The following is an 18,396-nucleotide window of genomic DNA, read 5'->3' as shown; positions in this document are numbered from 1 at the left end:
ATCTTTAAAAAGAAAAGAAAAAAAGAAAAAAGAAAGGAAAGTGTTAGCTGCCTAAGGAGTGTTTTCCTGGGGATGGTGAAATTTTGCGCTGTGTGAATGTCACTAGATTGAGAAGCATTGGCTGTGACCGCTGTGTCGGGGCCTTGCTTGTGCTGTGCCCATGACTGGTGTTTGCTGAGCGCATGGACGGAAGGAGGCTTTGGGATGGGACAGGTGGGGTGGGGCCACGGATAGGATCTGTGCGTCCGGGGGTCGCGCCCAGTACCGCTGCTTCTCTGGGGATGGGGCGCAGGGTGTGTCAAGTGGCCAAGCTACCCATTCAAATAAACACGTCTGCAGGGTGAGGCTCTTTTGTTGTCTTTTTTTTTTTCATTATTTAAAAAAAATATGTTACAGAACAATATCATTAATCATATATTTCTTATTTTCCTTTTTTAAAAAATTAAAGTAATAAAAAAGTCACTTTATAAAATAATACAAAACGCCAAGAGAGGCTGAGGCTGGGGCTGGGCTCGGGGGACATCCTGGCTGGTGGGCTGGAGCCCAGTGCTTGGGGCTCCCCAGCGTGGGCAGGAGGCAGGGCTGGGGGCTGCGGCTGGGCTCCCGGCGGCAGTGGTAGGGGCAGTGAAGGCAGCTGTGGGGCCAGCCGGGGCCCCGTCCATCCTAGGAGGGCAGTGGAGCCCGTGGCGCGGCCGGCCCCAGCGCCAGCTCCCCGGGGCGGGACCCCTAGCTCCCGCTGCTCAGCATCCCCAGCAGCGTACTGGGCTCCAGGCCCTGCTGCTGCGCCACGGTCTGCACGTCGAAGCCCATGTGCATGAGGAACTGGGCCACGTTCATCTCCTGCCCGGTGAACTGGTCCCGGATGGTGGGGCAAGAGGGGTTGCAGTGGGGCCAGGGGCAGCTGTCCACCAGGTGGACGGGGCAGCCCTTCAGCGGGGCCTTGCTGGCCTTGTGACCGTCATGCAGGCTTCTGTCCCAGCAGTGCAGCGCCCGGGGCAGCGAGGTCCCCTTCACCTGGACGTCTGTCCAGTGGCTGCAGACAGAAATCCAGGTGGAGTCACGCGGGGCGGCCTGACCAGGTGGAGGCGGGCCCATCTCAGCCACGTGGCTGGTTGTACAATTGGCACTGAAAGCCCTGGAAGGAAGCCCTTTCTACAGAGCTGGGGAAGCGGTGGCGAGCAGGTGGGGGTGGGGCCGTGGGTGTTTGCAGGAGACCCAGATACCATCTATCCCGGGCATGGGGAGGGACACTGACCTCCGGATGATGATCTCATGGGAGAGGCAGGCGGGGGCGAAGCTGGCCCTGTTGGGGAGGAGACAGCAGGCTTGCAGCAACCCCCTGGGCCTCTTCCCCACCCCACCCCCGTGCCCGCAGGTCACAGTAGCTCCAGCCCCCTCCCCCGGGCACCTCTCCTGTCCCTGGCTCCCATCCCCCGCCATGGCTGCGCCTAGCCAGCTGCCCTCTGGACCAGGCCTTGTCCCCAGCAGCCCACGTGCTCCCTGCTCACGCTCGTCTCTTCTTGCCTCCAGACCCTGCTCAGAGTCCACGCCTCCAGGCAGGGCCGGCTGGGCAGTGGCGGCAGGCTGACCTGGATGTGTGAGTATTTTGCTTTGTTCATTTAATAGAGTTTATTTCTAGAGCTGTTTTAGGTTCACGTCAAGATTGAGCAGGGATTTCCTGCGCACGCCCTCTCCACACGCACAGCCTCCCCCTCCACACGCTGTCAACACCCCACCAAAGGGGCGCCTGTCACCACGGATGGACCCGCTCAGACACACGACGGTCACCCGGAGCCCGTGGCGCACATCACGGCTCGCCCTGCTCCTGTGCGCTCTACGGGTTTGCACACATGTATGACCACGTGCGTCCACCCTCTTGGGCTGGATAGTTTCCCTGTCCTAAAACTCCTCACTGCCCTGTGTACCGCCCCCTCCCCAGCTCCATCCCTGATTGTCTCACTGTCTCACGTCTGCCTCCCGCCCCCGCCCCCGAATGTCGCGGAGCTGGAATCGTACACTCTGCAGCCTTTTCCAGATCGGCCTCCTGCTCTTGGTAACATGCAGCTACGCTTCCTCCACGGCCTCCCATGGTTTGAAAGCTCTTGTTTTTAGCTGGGGAAACACCCCTCGGCTGGACGGCTGGACGCCTCGGAGACCACTCACGGTTCCCCCCGTATCTAGAGGGCTGAGTCGGGGGCGGGGGTCCCCAGCACACTCACGGCACATCCTTGAGCGTGTTCCGCAGCTCGCGGCCCAGGTTCTGGATGTACAGCCACTGGCCCTCCTGCACAGGCTGTCCCGTGAGGTGCACGTTGTCCACGGTCAGCTGAGCCTCATCGAACAGCCACTGCACCACAAACACCGGGCCTGGGGGGCACAGCTCAGCTGGGCCTTGCCTCGGCACTCTGCCCCCCTCAGGGCGCCTGAGGCCCCGGCCCCTTCCCCGGTGGGCTCACAGGCAGCTGGGCTCTCCCCTCAGAGTGCTGGCCGCCAGCCCCCCGCGGCACCCTTGTTACTCCCCCTCCCAGCCCATCTTGGCCTGGCTCCCAGGGTCTCCGCTTTGACCACAACTTGGTGACCATGTCCCTTCGGGCGTGAACCTGAGGAGGACAGCCAAGGCCCCGCCAAGGGCAGCACGTTCCCAACCGCGACTGTGGACAGGGTGACCAACTGTCCCGGTCGGCCTGGGCCCCAGTGGACTTGCGATGCTAAGCCCAGGCCAGTCCCAGGCAAACCTGGCCGGCTGCGACCTGGCTCCCTCGGAGGGGGCAGTGGCCTCCGGGCTGGCCGCAGCCGAGACGAATGCTCCCGGCCCCCCACCCTGCCGCGTGCACCCCGACCGTGGCCGGCCCCTCACAGCGCAGTGTTGGGTAGACTTTGTAGCCAAAGAAGCAGTTCCACTCCTCGCCGTCCTTGAACTGGTGCCGACAGCGCTCCGGGACCACCCCATTCCAGTACCTGGGCACAGGCTGCGGGTCAGGCGGCGCCGCCCCCTCCCCGCCCGTCACAGGCCCCACGCGAGCCCGGCAGCGTCCCCACGGCGGCCAGCACCTGATGCCTCGGCGTATGGCCTCCGTGGGCGCACAGGTGACGGTGTCGATGCAGTCTGTTCGGCGGTACTGCTTGTTGTCCAGGAACCAGCCCGAGTCCGCCAGGCCCCGCACCTGGATGGCCGGGTAGCCCAGCTCCTCCAGCTGCTCGGCCACGCGGTCCACGTTCAGCAGCACCCCTGTGCCCCCCGCGCTGCAGAGGAGGCAGCCCGTGAGGCCCCAGAGCCCGCCGGCCCAGGCCCATGGCCGCGGACGGGCACGTCCTGAACTGCCCACACGTTCCAGATCGTGTGGAAGACCCACAGGCCTTCCGGGGTCCCAGAGGCACAGGAGAGGCTAGCAGAGCCCCTGGCCCTGAGCCCCTGGCCCTGAGCCCACGGCAATGAGCCAAGTTGCAGGCCATCCCACTTGCTCCCACTCCTCTTTCCCTTCTCTCTCCCTCTCTGTTTCCTCATCTACAAACCACGGCGAGATACGCAACCTCAGGCCCCTTCCTCTACTCTACAGATGTCCTCTGGGCCTCGGCAAGCTGCAGCAACACGGCGACCAGGTGCGATCCCACTCACAGGGACCCCAACCGTTAGAGAGGGCGCCCTGGTCCCTGTAGTCCAAGCTTCCCTCGCATGCGCACCCACAGAGCCCAGAAGCGTCCTCTGGAGGCTTCCAGCTACACCGCACCCTGGAGCGGAACCCTCCCGCTTCCTGCCCAGGCTGGGTCCCTCCTTGCCCTCCCCTCCCGCCCCGCCCTGCACGCTCTGGCCCTCACCCGCCTGGCCCACCTGCTCCCTGCCAGCAGCAGCACCTTGGCCCCGCTCAGCCCCTTGCCCAGGAGCTCTCGGACCACCTCCTGGATGATGAGGGCGCCCATGAAAGCATACTCGTCTGTGTGGGGGAGAAGGGTGGTTTCAAGGGGGGCCTGGACAGAGAGCAAGGCCTCCTGCCTCCAGGTTGGAAGGAAGAGGAGTTCCGCCGGGGGCCTGGACGTTCTTCCAGGGGAGGGGGCTGGGATGAACGGAGGGAGGCGGTCAGGTGTCCCAGGCTAAGCTGGGGGCCCCTCCCCAGGGAACACGCAGGAGCGGGATCCCTGCAGCGGCCAAGCCAGCCACGGACAACCGACAGCGGGTGCTTGGGGCAGGCACCTCGGGACGTGGCGTCAGGGGATTAGAGGAAATTATGAGACAGAAGCCCCGTCCTCCCCACTTGGGCTTTGGGGGCAGGAAACAGAGAGGACTCACTCTTCTCAGACTTGGACGAAGCCCCACTCCAGACATCGCTGGAGCAGTAGGGGATGAAGCTGCAACAGGAGAACAGAGTGAGCTTGCCAAGGCCCTCAGGAACAGGGACCCTCCCCAAGGAGGACCACCCCCCACAGACTCCCCAGGGAAGGACCCCCCCAGAAGGCACCCCGCTGCTCCCTCTTACACCATGTTGGCATTCCACCAGTGGGGGTTTTCCTCTGGCTGGGAGGACAGGATCCCGGTGCCTGGAGAAGAACAGAGACAGGGATCTTTCTGGGGGGAAGGGCTGTGCACCGACCGGGGCTCCAGGACAGTGTGGGATGTGGGCCATCCTATTTGGCCACAAGGCAGGCAGGCCAGGCCAGCCACTTGGATGTGACCCTCACCCTCTCCCACCCTGCACTGGCTGCCTTGGCCGAGGAGTGGTGCGTGGAGCAGCCGTGGTAAGCCTCCGACGATACCCGCAGAATAAGAATGAATGATAGGTGGGTGCCCGCAGACCTTAGAAGGGGGAGAGAACTGGGTGGGGGGCTCCCCAGGACTCTAGAAAGCAGAGGGCAGGAGTTCTTTGGGAAGTCAGAACTGTGAGCTCCAGCCTGCCCCGCCCACCCCCCAGGAGGGGGGGGGCAGTCGGAGACCTGCTGACCTGTGCGGGTGCGCGGCCAGTCCCTGGAGCTCATGAGGCGCCTCATGGTGTCATAGCGGGAGTCGCAGTTTTCCCGGTTGAAGCAGTACCAGCCACCTGCGGGCACAGCCACCTTGTCAGTGTCCATGCCCAGGGGCCTCCGCCCACCACGCCGCCTGGGCTCCCGGGACGCACCTTCCAGAAAAAGGAGCCACCGCCGACTGCCCTTGGATTCCTTCAGGTAGTAGCTGCAAGGGGGGGGGGGGGGACGGGAGGAGCATGAGGTCAGCAGGACCCAGCTCTGGGGAGAAAAGGGTCGTTCCACCTGTCGCCCGGGCAGCGCGGGCCGCACGAGGGCGCCAGCGACCAGGCCCCGCGGACCGTGTGCGGCGCCGCCGGCAGCGACCGGTCCCGAGAGGTGGCGCTGGCGGGGCGGGAAGGGCCGCGAGGGGCTGTGTGGTCCGTGGAAAATCCCCACGGCCCGCCCCGCGCGGGACCCGCTGTAACCCTGGTGCCGGCGGCCGGGCGGGAGCGGGAGGTCTTTGCTGGGCTCGGGATCTCCCGGGAGGCGCTGGGGTGCTCGGAGCCCGAAAAGGGCCCCCACTGTGTGGGGCGAGGGCCTGACCCGCCAGTGGGGCGTGCGAGGGCACGGGTGTCACCGAGGCTCGACCCAACCTCTGGTCCTCCGGCCGTCGGGGCCCTCCCTGACCCTCAGGCGTGCATCCTTCCTCTGCACACTTTGGGGCTGGAGAGGGGTGGACGCTGCTCCCCGTCCTCCTGTCCCACCTGCGCCCCTTCCCCGTCCCTCCGGCTGGCTGGGATCCCAGGCAGTCCCGGTGGCAGCGAGGAGCGGACTGGGGGGGACAGCAGGAGTCTCCCCACCCGCTGCACCGCCTCCTCCTGCCGGAGCAGGGCCGCTCGGGGACTGCATCTGCCCGCCCAGAGCCCGAAGGACGCTAGCAGAGGGGCCGGGCACGGTGGCCCAGGGGTCAGTGCCCCCGCCTGCCCATCCGCCCGCCCGCGCTGCGAGCTGCCCCACCCCCGCGGGTCCCAGGGCCGGGCCCTCCGCCGGGCGCCGAGGGAGGGGGCAGCGGGCGCCGGGCAGCCAGGTGGGGCGCCGGCGGGGCGCGGGGCCGGGGCCGGGGCGCGGGGCCGGGGCCGGGGCGGGCCTCACCCGGCGGGGCTGCCGTCGTTGCAGGTCACCGACGTGTTGAGCAGGAGGTGCAGGCGCAGGTCCTCGTTGAGCTGCTGAGCCGAGCAGGGGTACAGGGACTGCGCCAGGCTCTTGACCTGCGCCATGAAGCTGTCCATGTTGCCCTCCACGGCCGTGAAGTCCAGCGGGAAGCTCTCCACGGGCTGCGCCGCCGCGGGGGCGGCCTCGGCGCGGGGCGGGGGCGGGGGCGGGGGCGGGGGCGGCTGCGGGCCGCGGCGCCGCCAGGTCTTCCTGGCCTCGCCGCCCCCGGCCCAGTGCAGCAGGCCCAGCAGCAGCAGCACGCGCACCCCTCGGCCCATGGCCGCGCCGCTCGGGCCCGCGGCCACCTGCGGAGAGCGGGCGGCCTTGAGGCGGCGGGGCCGGGCGGGCGGGCGGGGGCGCGGGCGGGGCGGGGCGGGCGCGGGGCGCTGCTGCCGGCTCGGCGTCGAGGGCGGCGGGGCGCGGCGCGGCGGGCGAGGGCAGCGCAGGGTCCGGGGGCGCTGGCTCCGGCCCGCGCCAATGAGCGGCGGGGGCCGAGCCTGGGCGTAGTTTGCGGGGCCGCGGCGGCCCGGGTGCCCGCGCCTTAGATGTGCCGCCGCCGCCGCCCGGCCGAGGGGGAGGGGGGCGCGCTCGCTCCTTTCTTGGCGGAGGCATCGCCTTTTCTTCCCAAACCGCAAGCCTGACGGAGGGGCCTGGCCTACCCCGCCGCGGCCGCCGGAGGCGCTCCCGGCCGGCTCCGTGGGGGGCAGCGCGGCCCCGCCGGCCCGGCAGCCCCGAGCCCCGCGGCCCGCCCGGCGCCGCCGCCCCCGCCCGCGGGAGGCTGCAGGGGCGCGGCCAGCGGGGCTTCCTCGGCGCCCCGACTCCGCCGCCGCGCAGGGGCCGGGCCGACGGGCGGGGGCGCGGGGGGCGCGCTCACCTGCGGCGCCGCCCCTCCCCCTCCCCGCCCGCGCCCCCCGCGCTCACCTGCGGCGCCGCCCCTCCCCCCGCCCGCGCCCCCGCGCCCCCCGCGCTCACCTGCGGCGCCGCCCCTCCCCCTCCCCGCCCGCGCCCCCCGCGCTCACCTGCGCCCCCGCCCCTCCCCCTCCCGCGCCCCCGCGCTCCCCTGCGCCCCCGCCCCTCCCCCCCGCCCGCGCCCCCGCGCCCCCCGCGCTCACCTGCGCCCCCGCCCCTCCCCCCCGCCCCTCCCCCGCCCGCGCCCCCGCGCTCACCTGCGCCCCCGCCCCTCCCCCCGCCCGCGCCCCCGCGCTCACCTGCGCCCCCGCCCCTCCCCCCGCCCGCGCCCCCGCGCTCACCTGCGCCCCCGCCCCTCCCCCGCCCGCGCCCCCGCGCTCACCGCCGCTGCCCCGCGCCCGGCTCCTCGGCTCGCCCGCTGGGACGCCGGCCCGCTGCGCTCTCCCTCTGGCGCTGGCGCGGAGCCGCCGAGACTTTTATCCAGCGGGGCCCCCGGGATCAAAGCGACGGCGGACACGGGCCCCGCGCCGAGGGGCCTCCGGGAGGAGCGGACAGGTGTGGCGCGGTCCCCGGCGCCCTCGCTGACCTGCGCGGCGCCACGGGGGAGTCGCCGGTCCCCCGCCGGATGCACAGACCCCGCGCGGCCCTGGAACCCGTGGGGGCCGCCGCGTACCGGGCCGGTGGGGCTGCGGTGGGGCCTGCAGCGCCCCGGCCTGACCCCGTCAGCGCCGCACCCCAAGGACCCCCAGAATCTCTCCCTGCCCCGCCGCCGCAGGAGGGCGGGGGCCCGGATCCGGGAGCAGCGGCGGGCTTGGTCTCCGCTCGCTGCTCGGTGACCTCCTCCCGACCTAGTTCCTCCGGCCCGTCCGCTCACCTCCTCACTGAGGACAGAACGAGATGCTCAGACATCAAAACGGGGAGGGGGCAGGTGTTTGCTTAGGAGGCTGCTAGGCGGGGTGGGTGGGGAGAGAAAAAGCATTTATTCGCCCTCCACACCCACAAAGTGCCACGGACAGCTTTCGCAGGACTCTCCTTACCCCTCCCGGCGGTCCAGCGGCGCCATCACACCCGCGCTAAAGACAGGGAGCGGCCGGCTTTGGGGACAGGGATCCAGACCTGGGGGTGTGATCCTAAATCAGGGCAGTGGGGAGGCGGTGTCCCCCGGTGGGGCAGGGGCTCAGCGGCTGCCGGGGGCTCTGGCCCAGCTCCGCACCCAGCCTCCTGGGTTGCCGCTGGCCCCAGCGCCCTCTGTCCTTCTCTGCAGGCCCGAGGCTGGGTGTGGAGCTGCGCACACAGCAGCCACTCTGGCTGCGCTCCAGACCCCAGAGGGTCCTTACAAGTCGGTGTTGGGGCACTTGAGGGGTGAGAGATGCTGTGGCGGAGCCCTTGAAGCCTAGCATGAGTCTGAGGTGCCCGGGAGGTTGACCTGGGCTGGGGTCATTCAGCTAAGGAGGGGGCAGGCTGTGTCACAAGCACAGGTCCTCCCCACAGGCACCGCCAGGGCAGCCGTGTGCCCACGTTCCAGATGAAGGGAATTGAGACTCAGAGAAGCTAACAGAAGAGCTGACGATGAGCTCTCCTCGTCCTGAAGTCCACACTGGCCGTCCCCCTGTCGTCGGTCGGTTTAGAGGTCGTGCTTAGGACTGGCCCGCCAGAAGCAGCAGCTTCAAACTTAGGTCCCGTCCGTCCGGAGGTATCTAATCCCCCCACCCAGCCCCCGCTGACCCTGGCTTCAGGGAGAACCTGCCCAAGGAGCCCTCTCCTAGGAGCCTACTATTCCAAGTCCCAGGCAGGAAGTGCTACCCGCAGCCGGATGGCACGACCACGTTGGGTTGTGCTTGCTTCACACTCACCTGGCTCTGAGTCATTTCCTGGCTGGGCGATTCAGGGCAAGGCCTGCGACCTCTGTCTGTGCCTCCGTTTCCTCTTCTTTAAAGCGGGGTAATGACCGTGCCTCTATCAGTGGTTCTTTTGTGGGATTACGGGAGCCCATGCGTGAAAGTGCTCAGCATGGTGCACGGCAGGGATGGCGGTCACGATTGGCAACGAAATTCCAGGACACGGGAAGAGCGCGCGTATTAGGGTCGCTGGTGTGTGCCCTAGTGTGTCTTAGCCTGCGTACTGGACCGAAATGAGTTCCTGTTTTGGTTTGTTCGACATAACTAGCAAAATCGGAACGCTTTCCCCGGAGCTTCCCGGTCCATCTGTGTCTCCGCCTTCCCCAGCCCTGCTCCTTTAGAGCAGCAGCCCCGACCCTGGTGTGGCCGTGGGTTGCTCACACTCGTCAGATGGTGTGTCCTTGCACCCCCGCGCCGCAGGCCAGCTTTACCTCCCGCGCCTCGTACTCCTCCACTCAGAGTTTTCAACCCCTGGAATCTGCTGGGTCCTCCCAGGACAGCCACTCTGTCCAGCCACCCGGCCCTGGGCCTCTGCCTCCAGGCTGTCCGCATGCAGCCCAGCGACAGCCACCGTGGCCGTGACGGGTGGGAGGGGAGATCCGCAGTTGAGCAGCGATGGGTCAGGTCCCACCGCACAGCCAGTAACATGACTGTGGTCAAAAGTGGAAAGGACGGGTGTCGGCGAGGGTGTGGAGACCCCGGAACCTGGGTGCTGCTGGCGGGAATGTAAAATGGGGCAGCCGCGGGGGGCGGGGGGAGCGGGGAGCCGGTCTGCTGGCCCCTCGGTAGTTTGTACAGAAGAACATATGATCCAGTGATCCCACTCCGGGGTGTGGTCTTAAAAACATTGGAAGCAGGGGTCCCCACGAACGCTTGTACGTGACTGTTCATGGCAACGTCGTGTACGGTCCTCAGCAGGTGGAAAACCCAAACGTCCATCAGCAAGTGAACGATAAACAAATTGGGGTCTATGCTGCGTGTGATAAAATAGTATTCAGACGTAGGAGGGAACGAAGTACTGACACACGCCCCAAAACGGGTGAGCTTAGGAACATCACGCCGAGTGAAAGAAGGCGGAGGCAAAGCGCCCCGTAGTGTACGATTCCACTTCTGCGGGGTGTCCACCACGGGAAATCCACAGAAACAGCCGACTGCTGGTTGCCAGACAGTGGGAGGAATAGGGAATGGGTACAAGGTTTCTTTTGGGGGTGATGAGAATGTTCCAAAATGACTGTAGTGGTAATTGTGCAACCTGGTGAACGTACTAAATGCCGTGGAATTCTACGCTCTGAATTTTATGTTCTGTAAATTTTACCTGAAAACAAAATCAAAAACAAAAACAAACCTTAAAGCGCCACTGCGTCTGACCCACGTTGGTCACCAGGCTGGACGTAGGACACCGGGTGACTGAAGCTGTGTGCCAGGTAAACTGAGTGCCTGAATTGGAACAGGGCGGGCCACCCAAGCTCTGGGAATTCTGGGCCGTGGGATGTGCACACCCCCATTTGCTCGTTAGACGGAAGTCTAGGGGACCCACACGGTGGGGGATATGGCGGCAGGACAGGGGGCCTGATTCCCCAGCCTGTGGCGGCGTCTCTGATCTTTAGGTTTATAATCTATAGAGTGGGGACGACAACAGGACCTGCCTCCCAGGGTTGTGGGAACGTGAAATGAGGCAGGGCCTGCAGAGGCCAGTGAGCACGTGCTACACGATGGCTGTTTTTTGGCGTGGCTGCTGGCCATCTCTCCGGGAGCAGGGGAGATCGAGGGCCTGGGTACGAAGGGCTCGCGGATTGTCTAGAGGACAGACAGGTTTGGGGACAAGGAGCAGGAACAATGTCCCAAATCGCCTTGCGACGGTGGCCCCCTGACCAGGGACACCACACGTGCTGGGCGCGGGTCTCGCCCTTCTCTGCCCCCTGCCCACTGCCACATGCAGTAGACTTTGCATTATTCCCGCCTCTTGGCTTCCTGGCTCCCTTTCAGGTGGGCAGCAGGTGCTCTGGCTAAGCTTAGATCTGGCGTCTGCCCAGCTGCAAGGAAGCTGGGGAAATGGGAACCTGGCCGGGGGGGTGGGTCCATTTCTTTAGGAGGGGTATCCCCAGATATGGCTTGGGGGTGCAAGGGCTGGCCCTTGGGGAAGAAGATATGGGGGAAGGAGCCAGAGAGCTCAGTTGACATGTGACCCACGTGTGAACACGTGCCCAATCCTGGGGATAACAGAGATGGAATATTTCAGAAAAAAAGCGAGGGCCCCAGGTGGGGCAGGCACAGGGCCCAGACTGGCCGGAGGAGGCACCGGGGACAGGGGGAGGGCACAGGCACGGTGCAGGGCCGTCAGCAGTGCAGGGGTCCCACCTGGAGTCCCGTGTGGGGCCCCTCACACCAGCAATGGGACCAGAGGGCCGGGCCTGTGGGGGCTCAGGCCATCTAGAAGCTGTGGGCTCAGTGCTATGGCCCAGATGTGGGACAGCCTGTGCCACACGCTGGCTCCCCCTGGGGCCCCGTGAGGGCCTGGACACGGGGTTGGCTCGACGGGAGGGATTTTCTGAGTTCCAGCTGTAGCCACCGTCTGGGCCCCAGCTGCTGCCTGCCGGCCTGGCCGCCTCGCCGCGCAGACACCTGGGCAGCTCCGCACCGCACCCCGCTGCTGGCTGCTGAGGCCCAAGAGGCAGGGGAGCGGGGCAGACGATCCCGCTCCCCCCAGCTCTGAGAGGAGGCTCTGCTCCCAGCCAGTCAAGAGCCCATCTCTAGCTATGAGTCAGGGAGGGACCCCAAGCCAGAGCCTGTGATCACAGAATTTGAACCCCGTTTTGTTTCCTCAGAGCCCCCCACCCCATCCACTCGGCAATGCCCTTTGGCCTCGTATCCTGGGACTTTGATCAGCAATTCCGCTTGCTTGGTGCAGTTGGGGCGGAGGCCCTTATGGATACCTCTGGGACTGAAGCGGGGACATGTCCTTTTCTGGGAGTCAGGTGGCCATTCGCAGCCCGGCCTGAGCAGCCCTGGGGTCTCCTGGCACAGGGGGACCATACATACCCTGTACCCTCTCATTTAGCAGGGAGAGCTCCCAGGGCCGCAGGAGGAGGCTGCACCCTGTCATCCTGCTGTGATCTTCCCTCCCTACCCCTATGCCAGTGAGCAGGGGATCAGTGCAGGGTCTCTGGTCCCAAGCTCAACCCTTGGATCCCACCGGTCTCCTGGCAGGACCTGCTGGCCTCTTGGCACCCCTGCCCCCTCGTGCCCTCCCTGCGGGTCCTCAGCCGGTCCCTGGATGGTCCTGGCTGAAGGACCCTCCTGCTTGCTGGCAGCGGCTGGCCTTGCCTGGGCCGACTCTGGAGGGTCAGGGTCCACATTCCAAAGCTGGAAGGAGGAAGGGCATGGGGTGGGAGGCGCTTCCTGAAAATCCGTGGAGACAGGGCTCCTTGGGGCGTCACGGGAGTGTCCCCACCATGCGGAGCCTCACCGCCCGGGTGAGGGAGGGCGTCGGGGAGGTCAGGCTGCCCCAGGCCGGGTGCGGAGAGCCCCAGACGGCTCCTCCTTGGCCCTCCCAGCTGCTGGCTCCTCCGCACCCTAATGAGCTCAGGGCCAGCTGGTCCCCGTCCGCGCGGCCTGCGGTCCCCTCGCGGCAGTCGTGGCTGCAGGCCAGGGAGGCCGGCCATGTGACCTTCGGCCCCGCCGCGCCCTCCCACCCTGTGATCTGCACGTGGCCCCTGGGGAGGCAGAAAGCAGCCCTCAGATCTCCCGGCTGGGAACCTCTCAGCACGACATCAAAGGGGCCTGGGGCGCGGGGGCGGCAGATGCTTCTCTTAAAGGGCCACATCACTCTTTAATGCAAAGCAGATCCTGGGAACAGCTGTCCAGCTACCGCCTGGGACGGAGCACAGAGGACGGCCCGAAGGAGCCAAGGCAGCGGTCCCTGTCATCCCGGAGCCCACTGCCTAGGCTGCTGCTGCGCGGCACCGCCCGAGGGTCATGGGCCGGGTGGGGGGCCCGAGGCACCGTCAGCCCCGCCGCGGCCCCCCTCCACGGCTGGGGCGGCACCGGGTTGTGGGTTATTCTGGTGGCCAGGAGGGCGGCAGCTTGGAAACTCCACTTGTTTCGTGACATCCACACTAGATCAGTGTAGCTGGTGCCCGGGTGAGCTGAGGTTCCTACCTGCCTGGGCCTCTGCCTCCCTCCCGCCACGTCTCTGCGGAGCCCTGGCCCCAGGCTGTCCCTGGGGGGCGGGGGGGGTGGGGAGGATGCCAGAGGTGAGAAAACAAGAAAGTGGACCAGAGCAGTGTGTTTGGAGGGGGTTGCCTGTGTTTCATTCTTTGGCAATGGGAAATCCCTGCCTTAGTGGGAATACAGGTATTTTCTAGAAAGGTCTGTGTTGGAAAGTAGATTAGGTTGGTTAAGTTACAGTGCAATGGTGGGCAGCCCCGTTGGCTCAGTGGTTTAGTGCTGCCTTCGGCCCAGGGCCTGATCCCGGAGACCGGGATGGAGTCCCACATCGGGCTCCCTGCATGGAGCCTGCTTCTCCCTCTGCGTGTGTCTCTGTCTCTCTCTGTGTCTCTCGTAAATAGATAAATAAAATCTTTAAAAAAAGTGTGATGTTACCGCGGTCATATAAGTGTATATATATAAATGCACTTAGATACATACGTATGTGTTAAATGCATTTTGCCGAATGGTAAGTGTGGTATGGGGCAGGGCTGTGCCTCCCCCGCCACTTGCTCCTTGAGGTAATAGGGGCTTCGGTTCCCAGGCCAGCCAGGAGCTTCTTACCCAGAATATATGTAGCCCGAGGTCCTAATGGGACCACAGTTTGGAGCATCATTGCTTTGGAAAATACAGCCTTCGCCCCACTCGCAGGCCCAGGAAGAGGACCCCCCGCGGACCTCCTTCCTCAGCATTCGGTTTGGGCCGGGCCATCCTGAAGAGACTTGTGCAGCCTGGGCAGGGACCCGCCCACCTGGTCTTCTGGCCAGACTGGGGTCCTGTGGGGGCGCACTGTGGGGCCCCCACTGCCTGTGATGCTGTCTGTAGCTCAGCAGCGCCGAGCCTCCGTCTCCCGAGTGCTGACTGCCGCTGTTGGTCTCCTTCCACAAGCGGTGAACCGAGACCCAGGCAGCCAGGACGTCAAGCCCTGGCCGCTCCCTCGGCTGCCCAGACGCTGAGACGTCCCCTAAACGTCCAATCGGGACAGTTGGTGCTCTGGAGGGAGTGCACGCGGAGGGAGAGGCCCCAGAGCGGGTCAGGTGGGCCACGGGGAAATGAACAGACGAGGGCACAATTTGTGCCATCTGTTGTGCAAGAAGGAGGGAGAGACCGAATTCACACCTGTGTCTCCTTAGGATGCTGACGCACACGCTTGTCTTTGCAAACAGACACGCAGGAAGACTATCCCAGAACTAAAAGAAAAATGGTTCGGGATCCCTGGGTGGCGCAGCGGTTTGGTGCCTGCCTTTGGCCCAGGGCGTGATCCTGGAGACCCGGGATCGAGTCCCACGTCGGGCTCCTGGTGCATGGAGCCTGCTTCTCCCTCTGCCTATATCTCTGCCTCTCTCTGTGTGTGACTATCATAAATAAATAAAGAAAAAGAAAATGGTTTTCTCTGGGGTGAGTAGGAATGGACCGAGAGGGAGTGACCCTTTCTGGCTGTCTTGTTTTGTTTTGTTTTGTTTTGTTTTGTTTTGTTTTAAAGATTTTTTTATTTATTCATAAGAGACACAGAGAAAGAGAGGCAGAGACACAGGCAGAGGGAGAAGCAGGCCCCATGCAGGAAGCCTGATGTGGGACTCGATCCCGGGATTCTGGAATCACGCCCTGAGCCAAAGGCAGACGCTCAATCACTGAGCCACCCAGGCGTCCCTGGCTGTCTTGTTTTACACCTATAACATTTTTTTTTGTAAATTTTTATTTATTTATGATAGTCACACACAGAGAGAGAGAGATGCAGAGACACAGGCAGAGGGAGAAGCAGGCTCCATGCACCAGGAGCCCGACGTGGGATTCGATCCCGGGTCTCCAGGATCGCGCCCTGGGCCAAAGGCAGGCGCTAAACCGCTGGGCCACCCAGGGATCCCCACCTATAACATTTGAATCACATGAATATTTTGCATAACCAAATATAACATTCAATCAAAAAAGATGAAAAAAGACCCCAGGATTCAGAAAAAAACTGAATCTATGTAGGGACAAATCTAACTACACAGAAAAAGAGAATTGATTCAAACAAAATTTGAACACAGTACCCTGTATTTTTTTTTTTTTAAGATTTATTCATTTGAGGGGGGGAGGAGAGAGGGGGAGAGAGAGAGAGAGAGAGAGAAAGACAGAGACACTGCATGTGGGGGTAGGGGCAGAGGGAGAAAATCCTCAAGCGGACTCCTCACAGAGTGTGGAGCTCAAGCAGGGCTTGATCCCATGACCTGTGAGATTGTGACCTGAGCTGAAACCAAGAATCAGACACTTAAGCAACGGAGCCACCCAGGCGCCCACACAATAATGTATTTCTTTAGTGGTATATATTCTAAGGACAAAAATTGCTACAAAGAGATCTCCAAATTTCATGAGTAGGTCAGTAGTCAATAGATTGGTGTAGTAATTCTGAAGCTATTTGGAGGGAATGTGGGGACAGAGAATGTTAGTAAATATACTGATGTTACTGAAAACAAACCTCACTGTGGAGAAAGGGATATTTGCCTGGACCATGTAGATTTGCTTTCTTTCCTTTTTAGAAGAAAAATGGTTGAACGTTGGCAATTTCGTATGATTCAACCAAATACAAATATGGGATGAGGGAAGAGGAAAATCTGGCCGGGGCCTGGTTTGGGGAGAGAGACATTCAATGTGTTCAGGATGCTGGCTCTGTCCCTGGCAAGGCCGCGGAAGACAGGGGCACTCACTCCATAGCACTGAGCACACTCAGCTCCAGGCCTTGGTTTCTAAAACCCGTTCTCCTCTTTTGGAGACTAGGGCTTCCTTGAGAAATGGTGGATTCAGGGCCGGGATGGAACATTCTGGGTAAGCCTAGGACATCTGAAGTGACAGAAGCAAAGAAGTACTCAGAGAATAATGGAAATAGGTCAAAGGGATGCAGGGAAGACGTCACTGAGAAAGGTGCCTGCTGACTAGAGGTTGGTATCAATGGTAGATTTCCCAATGACAAAACAACTGGGTGATGTGTTACAACTGCTGAGTCTAAGAGGACACAGGAGTTTCTTGTACTGTTCTTGCGACATTCTTCTAAGTTTAAAGTAATATAAAAATAAAAATCACCCTCTCCCATAGGAGCCAGCTTGAAGGGGGTCTCATTGGCCAAATTTTGATCAGTTTGAGCATCAAAAAGAATAATTGAGGGATCCCTGGGTGGCGCAGCGGTTTGGCGCCTGCCTTTGGCCCAGGGCGCGATCCTGGAGACCTGAGATCGAATCCCATGTCGGGCTCTCGGTGCATGGAGCCTGCTTCTCCCTCCGCCTGTGTCTCTGCCTCTCTCTCTCTCTCTGTGACTATCATAAATAAATAAAAATTAAAAAAAAAAAAAAGAATAATTGAAGGAAAAAAAATCTATGAATTCATATTAACATTTTTTTTCATATTAACATTTAAGAATTTTTTGGGGGGGCATCTGGGTGGCTCAGCGGTTGGGCATCTGCCTTTGGCTCAGGTTGTGATGTCAGGGTCTTGGGATCAAGTCCCACATTGGGCTTCCTGCAGGGAGCCTGCTTCTCCCTCTGCCTGTGTCTCTGCCTCTCTATGTGTGTCTCTCATGAATAAATAAATAAAATCTTAAAAATAAATAAAATCTTTCTTTTCCTGGGACCCTGGGATCATGCCCCAAGCCAAAGGCAGATGCCCAACTGCTGAGCCACCCAGGCATCCCAATAAATAAAATCTTAAAAAAAAAAAGGTTTGGGCAGCCCAGGTGGCGCAGTGGTTTAGCACTGCCTTCAGCCCTGGGCCTGATCCTAGAGACCTGCAATCGTGTCCCGCGTCGGGCTCCCTGCATGGAGCCTGCTTCTCCCTCTGCCTGTGTTTCTGCCCCTCTCTCTCTCTTCTCTCTCTCTCTCTCTCTCTGTGTATCTCTCATGAATAAATAAATAAAATCTTTAAAAAATGTTTTTAATTTTTTGTTTTTTTTTTAAATGGAGAGGAAGCGTTTCTTGACCACAAAATGCCTGTTACATGTAAAGGAATTGGTAAAGTTAGAAAGTCATGACTTTGCAATCATAAATGTAATGAAGGATTCAGACAACAGCCATTCATGGGAGGCTAACACCCTAGGTAAATGGCTTTTGGAAAAACATATTTACAGTGTCAAAAAATTGCCCCCACATGGCTTGTTCACTCCACAAAGGACCTAGCCATGGAGGAATCTGGCAGACTCACTTGGACCGAGGGTCCAGAATTCACTGCCCATTAACAGGACAAGTCGATGTCCTAGATCTCCCAATGGGCTGTCGCCTGCCCTGCCTCGCTGCTCTGAACGTTTAGGCCCAGAAGGCAGATCCAGACTATGGAACAGTCTAGAGAAAATGGGTCTGGGTTTGTCACAAAATGCGAGTGTCATGAAAAATTAAAACAAGCAAAACAAAAGATGGAGCATCTGTTGTGGATTAAAGGAGCACAAGCAGATGTGACGACCAAAGGCAATGTGACAACCAGCTGTAAAGGACCATTTTGGGACAAGGGCAGTGCTACAGTGAAGCCTGTGTTAGATAATGTCATTGTATCCATGACTGCATGCCCGTTGGGTGCAGGGATGGGTTACAGAGAAGTAAGAGAAGGTCCTGATTCTTAGGAGTTGCTGATGAATTATTTGGAGAGAAAGTGCCAGGATATCATCAACTGACTTTCAAATATAAATACATACGCAAATATAAATGCACAGAGAAAAGACATACGACGAGATGTTAACAGTGGTCATCTAGAGAAAAGTATATACAAGTGTTGGAAAGTAGTAACTTCCTGTGTATTAAGTGTTAGTTTTTCTCTAGATGTCATTTTTTTAAATATTTTATTTATTCATGAGAGACACACAGAGGCAGAGACACAGGCAGAGGGAGAAGCAGGCTCCACGCGGGGAGCCCGACGTGGGACTCGATCCCAGGACTGGGATCACCTGAGCTGAAGGCAGATGCTCAACTACTGAGCCACCCAGGCATCCCTAAGTAAGTAATCTCTAAGCCAAACCTGGGGCTTAAACTCATGACCCTTGAGATCAAGAGTCACACACTCCTCTAACTCTAACTGAACCAGCTGGGTGCCCCATAGATGTCACTTTTTATTTTTTAAGATTTTATTTATTAGAGAGAGAGAGAGCAAGCGAGAGAGCGAGAGAGAGCATGAGGGCGGGTGGGGTAGAGGCAGAGAGAGAAGCAGACCCTCTACCTACCAGGGAGCCCAACATGGGGCTCGATCCCAGGACCCCGGGATAATGACCTAACCTGAAGGC

At 61.5% G+C, this 18,396-nt stretch overlaps 1 protein-coding gene and 2 long non-coding RNA genes across 5 annotated transcripts; 2 read left to right on the top strand and 1 right to left on the bottom strand.

The window, feature by feature from the left end:
- Window positions 1–341: 341 nt before the first annotated feature.
- On the bottom strand, window positions 342–6,818 carry NOTUM (notum, palmitoleoyl-protein carboxylesterase). The gene is made up of 11 exons (XM_072745801.1): window positions 6,088–6,818; window positions 5,109–5,161; window positions 4,935–5,030; window positions 4,473–4,533; window positions 4,286–4,344; window positions 3,830–3,932; window positions 3,052–3,243; window positions 2,858–2,958; window positions 2,220–2,367; window positions 1,256–1,303; window positions 342–1,033 (listed from the first exon to the last, which is right to left on the bottom strand). The coding sequence occupies exons 1-11, from the start codon at window positions 6,423–6,425 to the stop codon at window positions 727–729; spliced, it is 1,506 nt and encodes a 501-aa protein (XP_072601902.1). The 5' UTR covers window positions 6,426–6,818; the 3' UTR covers window positions 342–726.
- LOC140597446 (uncharacterized) lies at window positions 1,169–4,303 on the top strand. 2 transcript variants are annotated; one of them, XR_011999267.1, is made up of 4 exons: window positions 1,169–1,182; window positions 1,531–1,597; window positions 3,558–3,600; window positions 4,113–4,303. It is a non-coding gene; the product is annotated as an uncharacterized lncRNA (long non-coding RNA). The 2 variants fall into 2 exon arrangements; XR_011999266.1 differs by lacking the exon at window positions 1,169–1,182 and having other exon boundaries at window positions 1,366–1,597.
- Window positions 6,819–7,529: 711 nt separating the features above from the next.
- On the top strand, window positions 7,530–10,238 carry LOC140597447 (uncharacterized). 2 transcript variants are annotated; one of them, XR_011999269.1, is made up of 3 exons: window positions 7,530–7,611; window positions 8,321–8,418; window positions 8,548–10,238. It is a non-coding gene; the product is annotated as an uncharacterized lncRNA (long non-coding RNA). The 2 variants fall into 2 exon arrangements; XR_011999271.1 differs by lacking the exon at window positions 7,530–7,611 and adding an exon at window positions 8,050–8,178.
- Window positions 10,239–18,396: the final 8,158 nt, after the last annotated feature.

This window comes from Vulpes vulpes, chromosome 2 (assembly GCF_048418805.1).
Source record: "Vulpes vulpes isolate BD-2025 chromosome 2, VulVul3, whole genome shotgun sequence".
Classification (NCBI taxonomy): Eukaryota; Metazoa; Chordata; class Mammalia; order Carnivora; family Canidae; genus Vulpes; species Vulpes vulpes.
The sequence above is the reverse complement of the archived record's forward strand: the minus strand, read 5'-3'. Positions and strand labels throughout refer to the sequence as shown.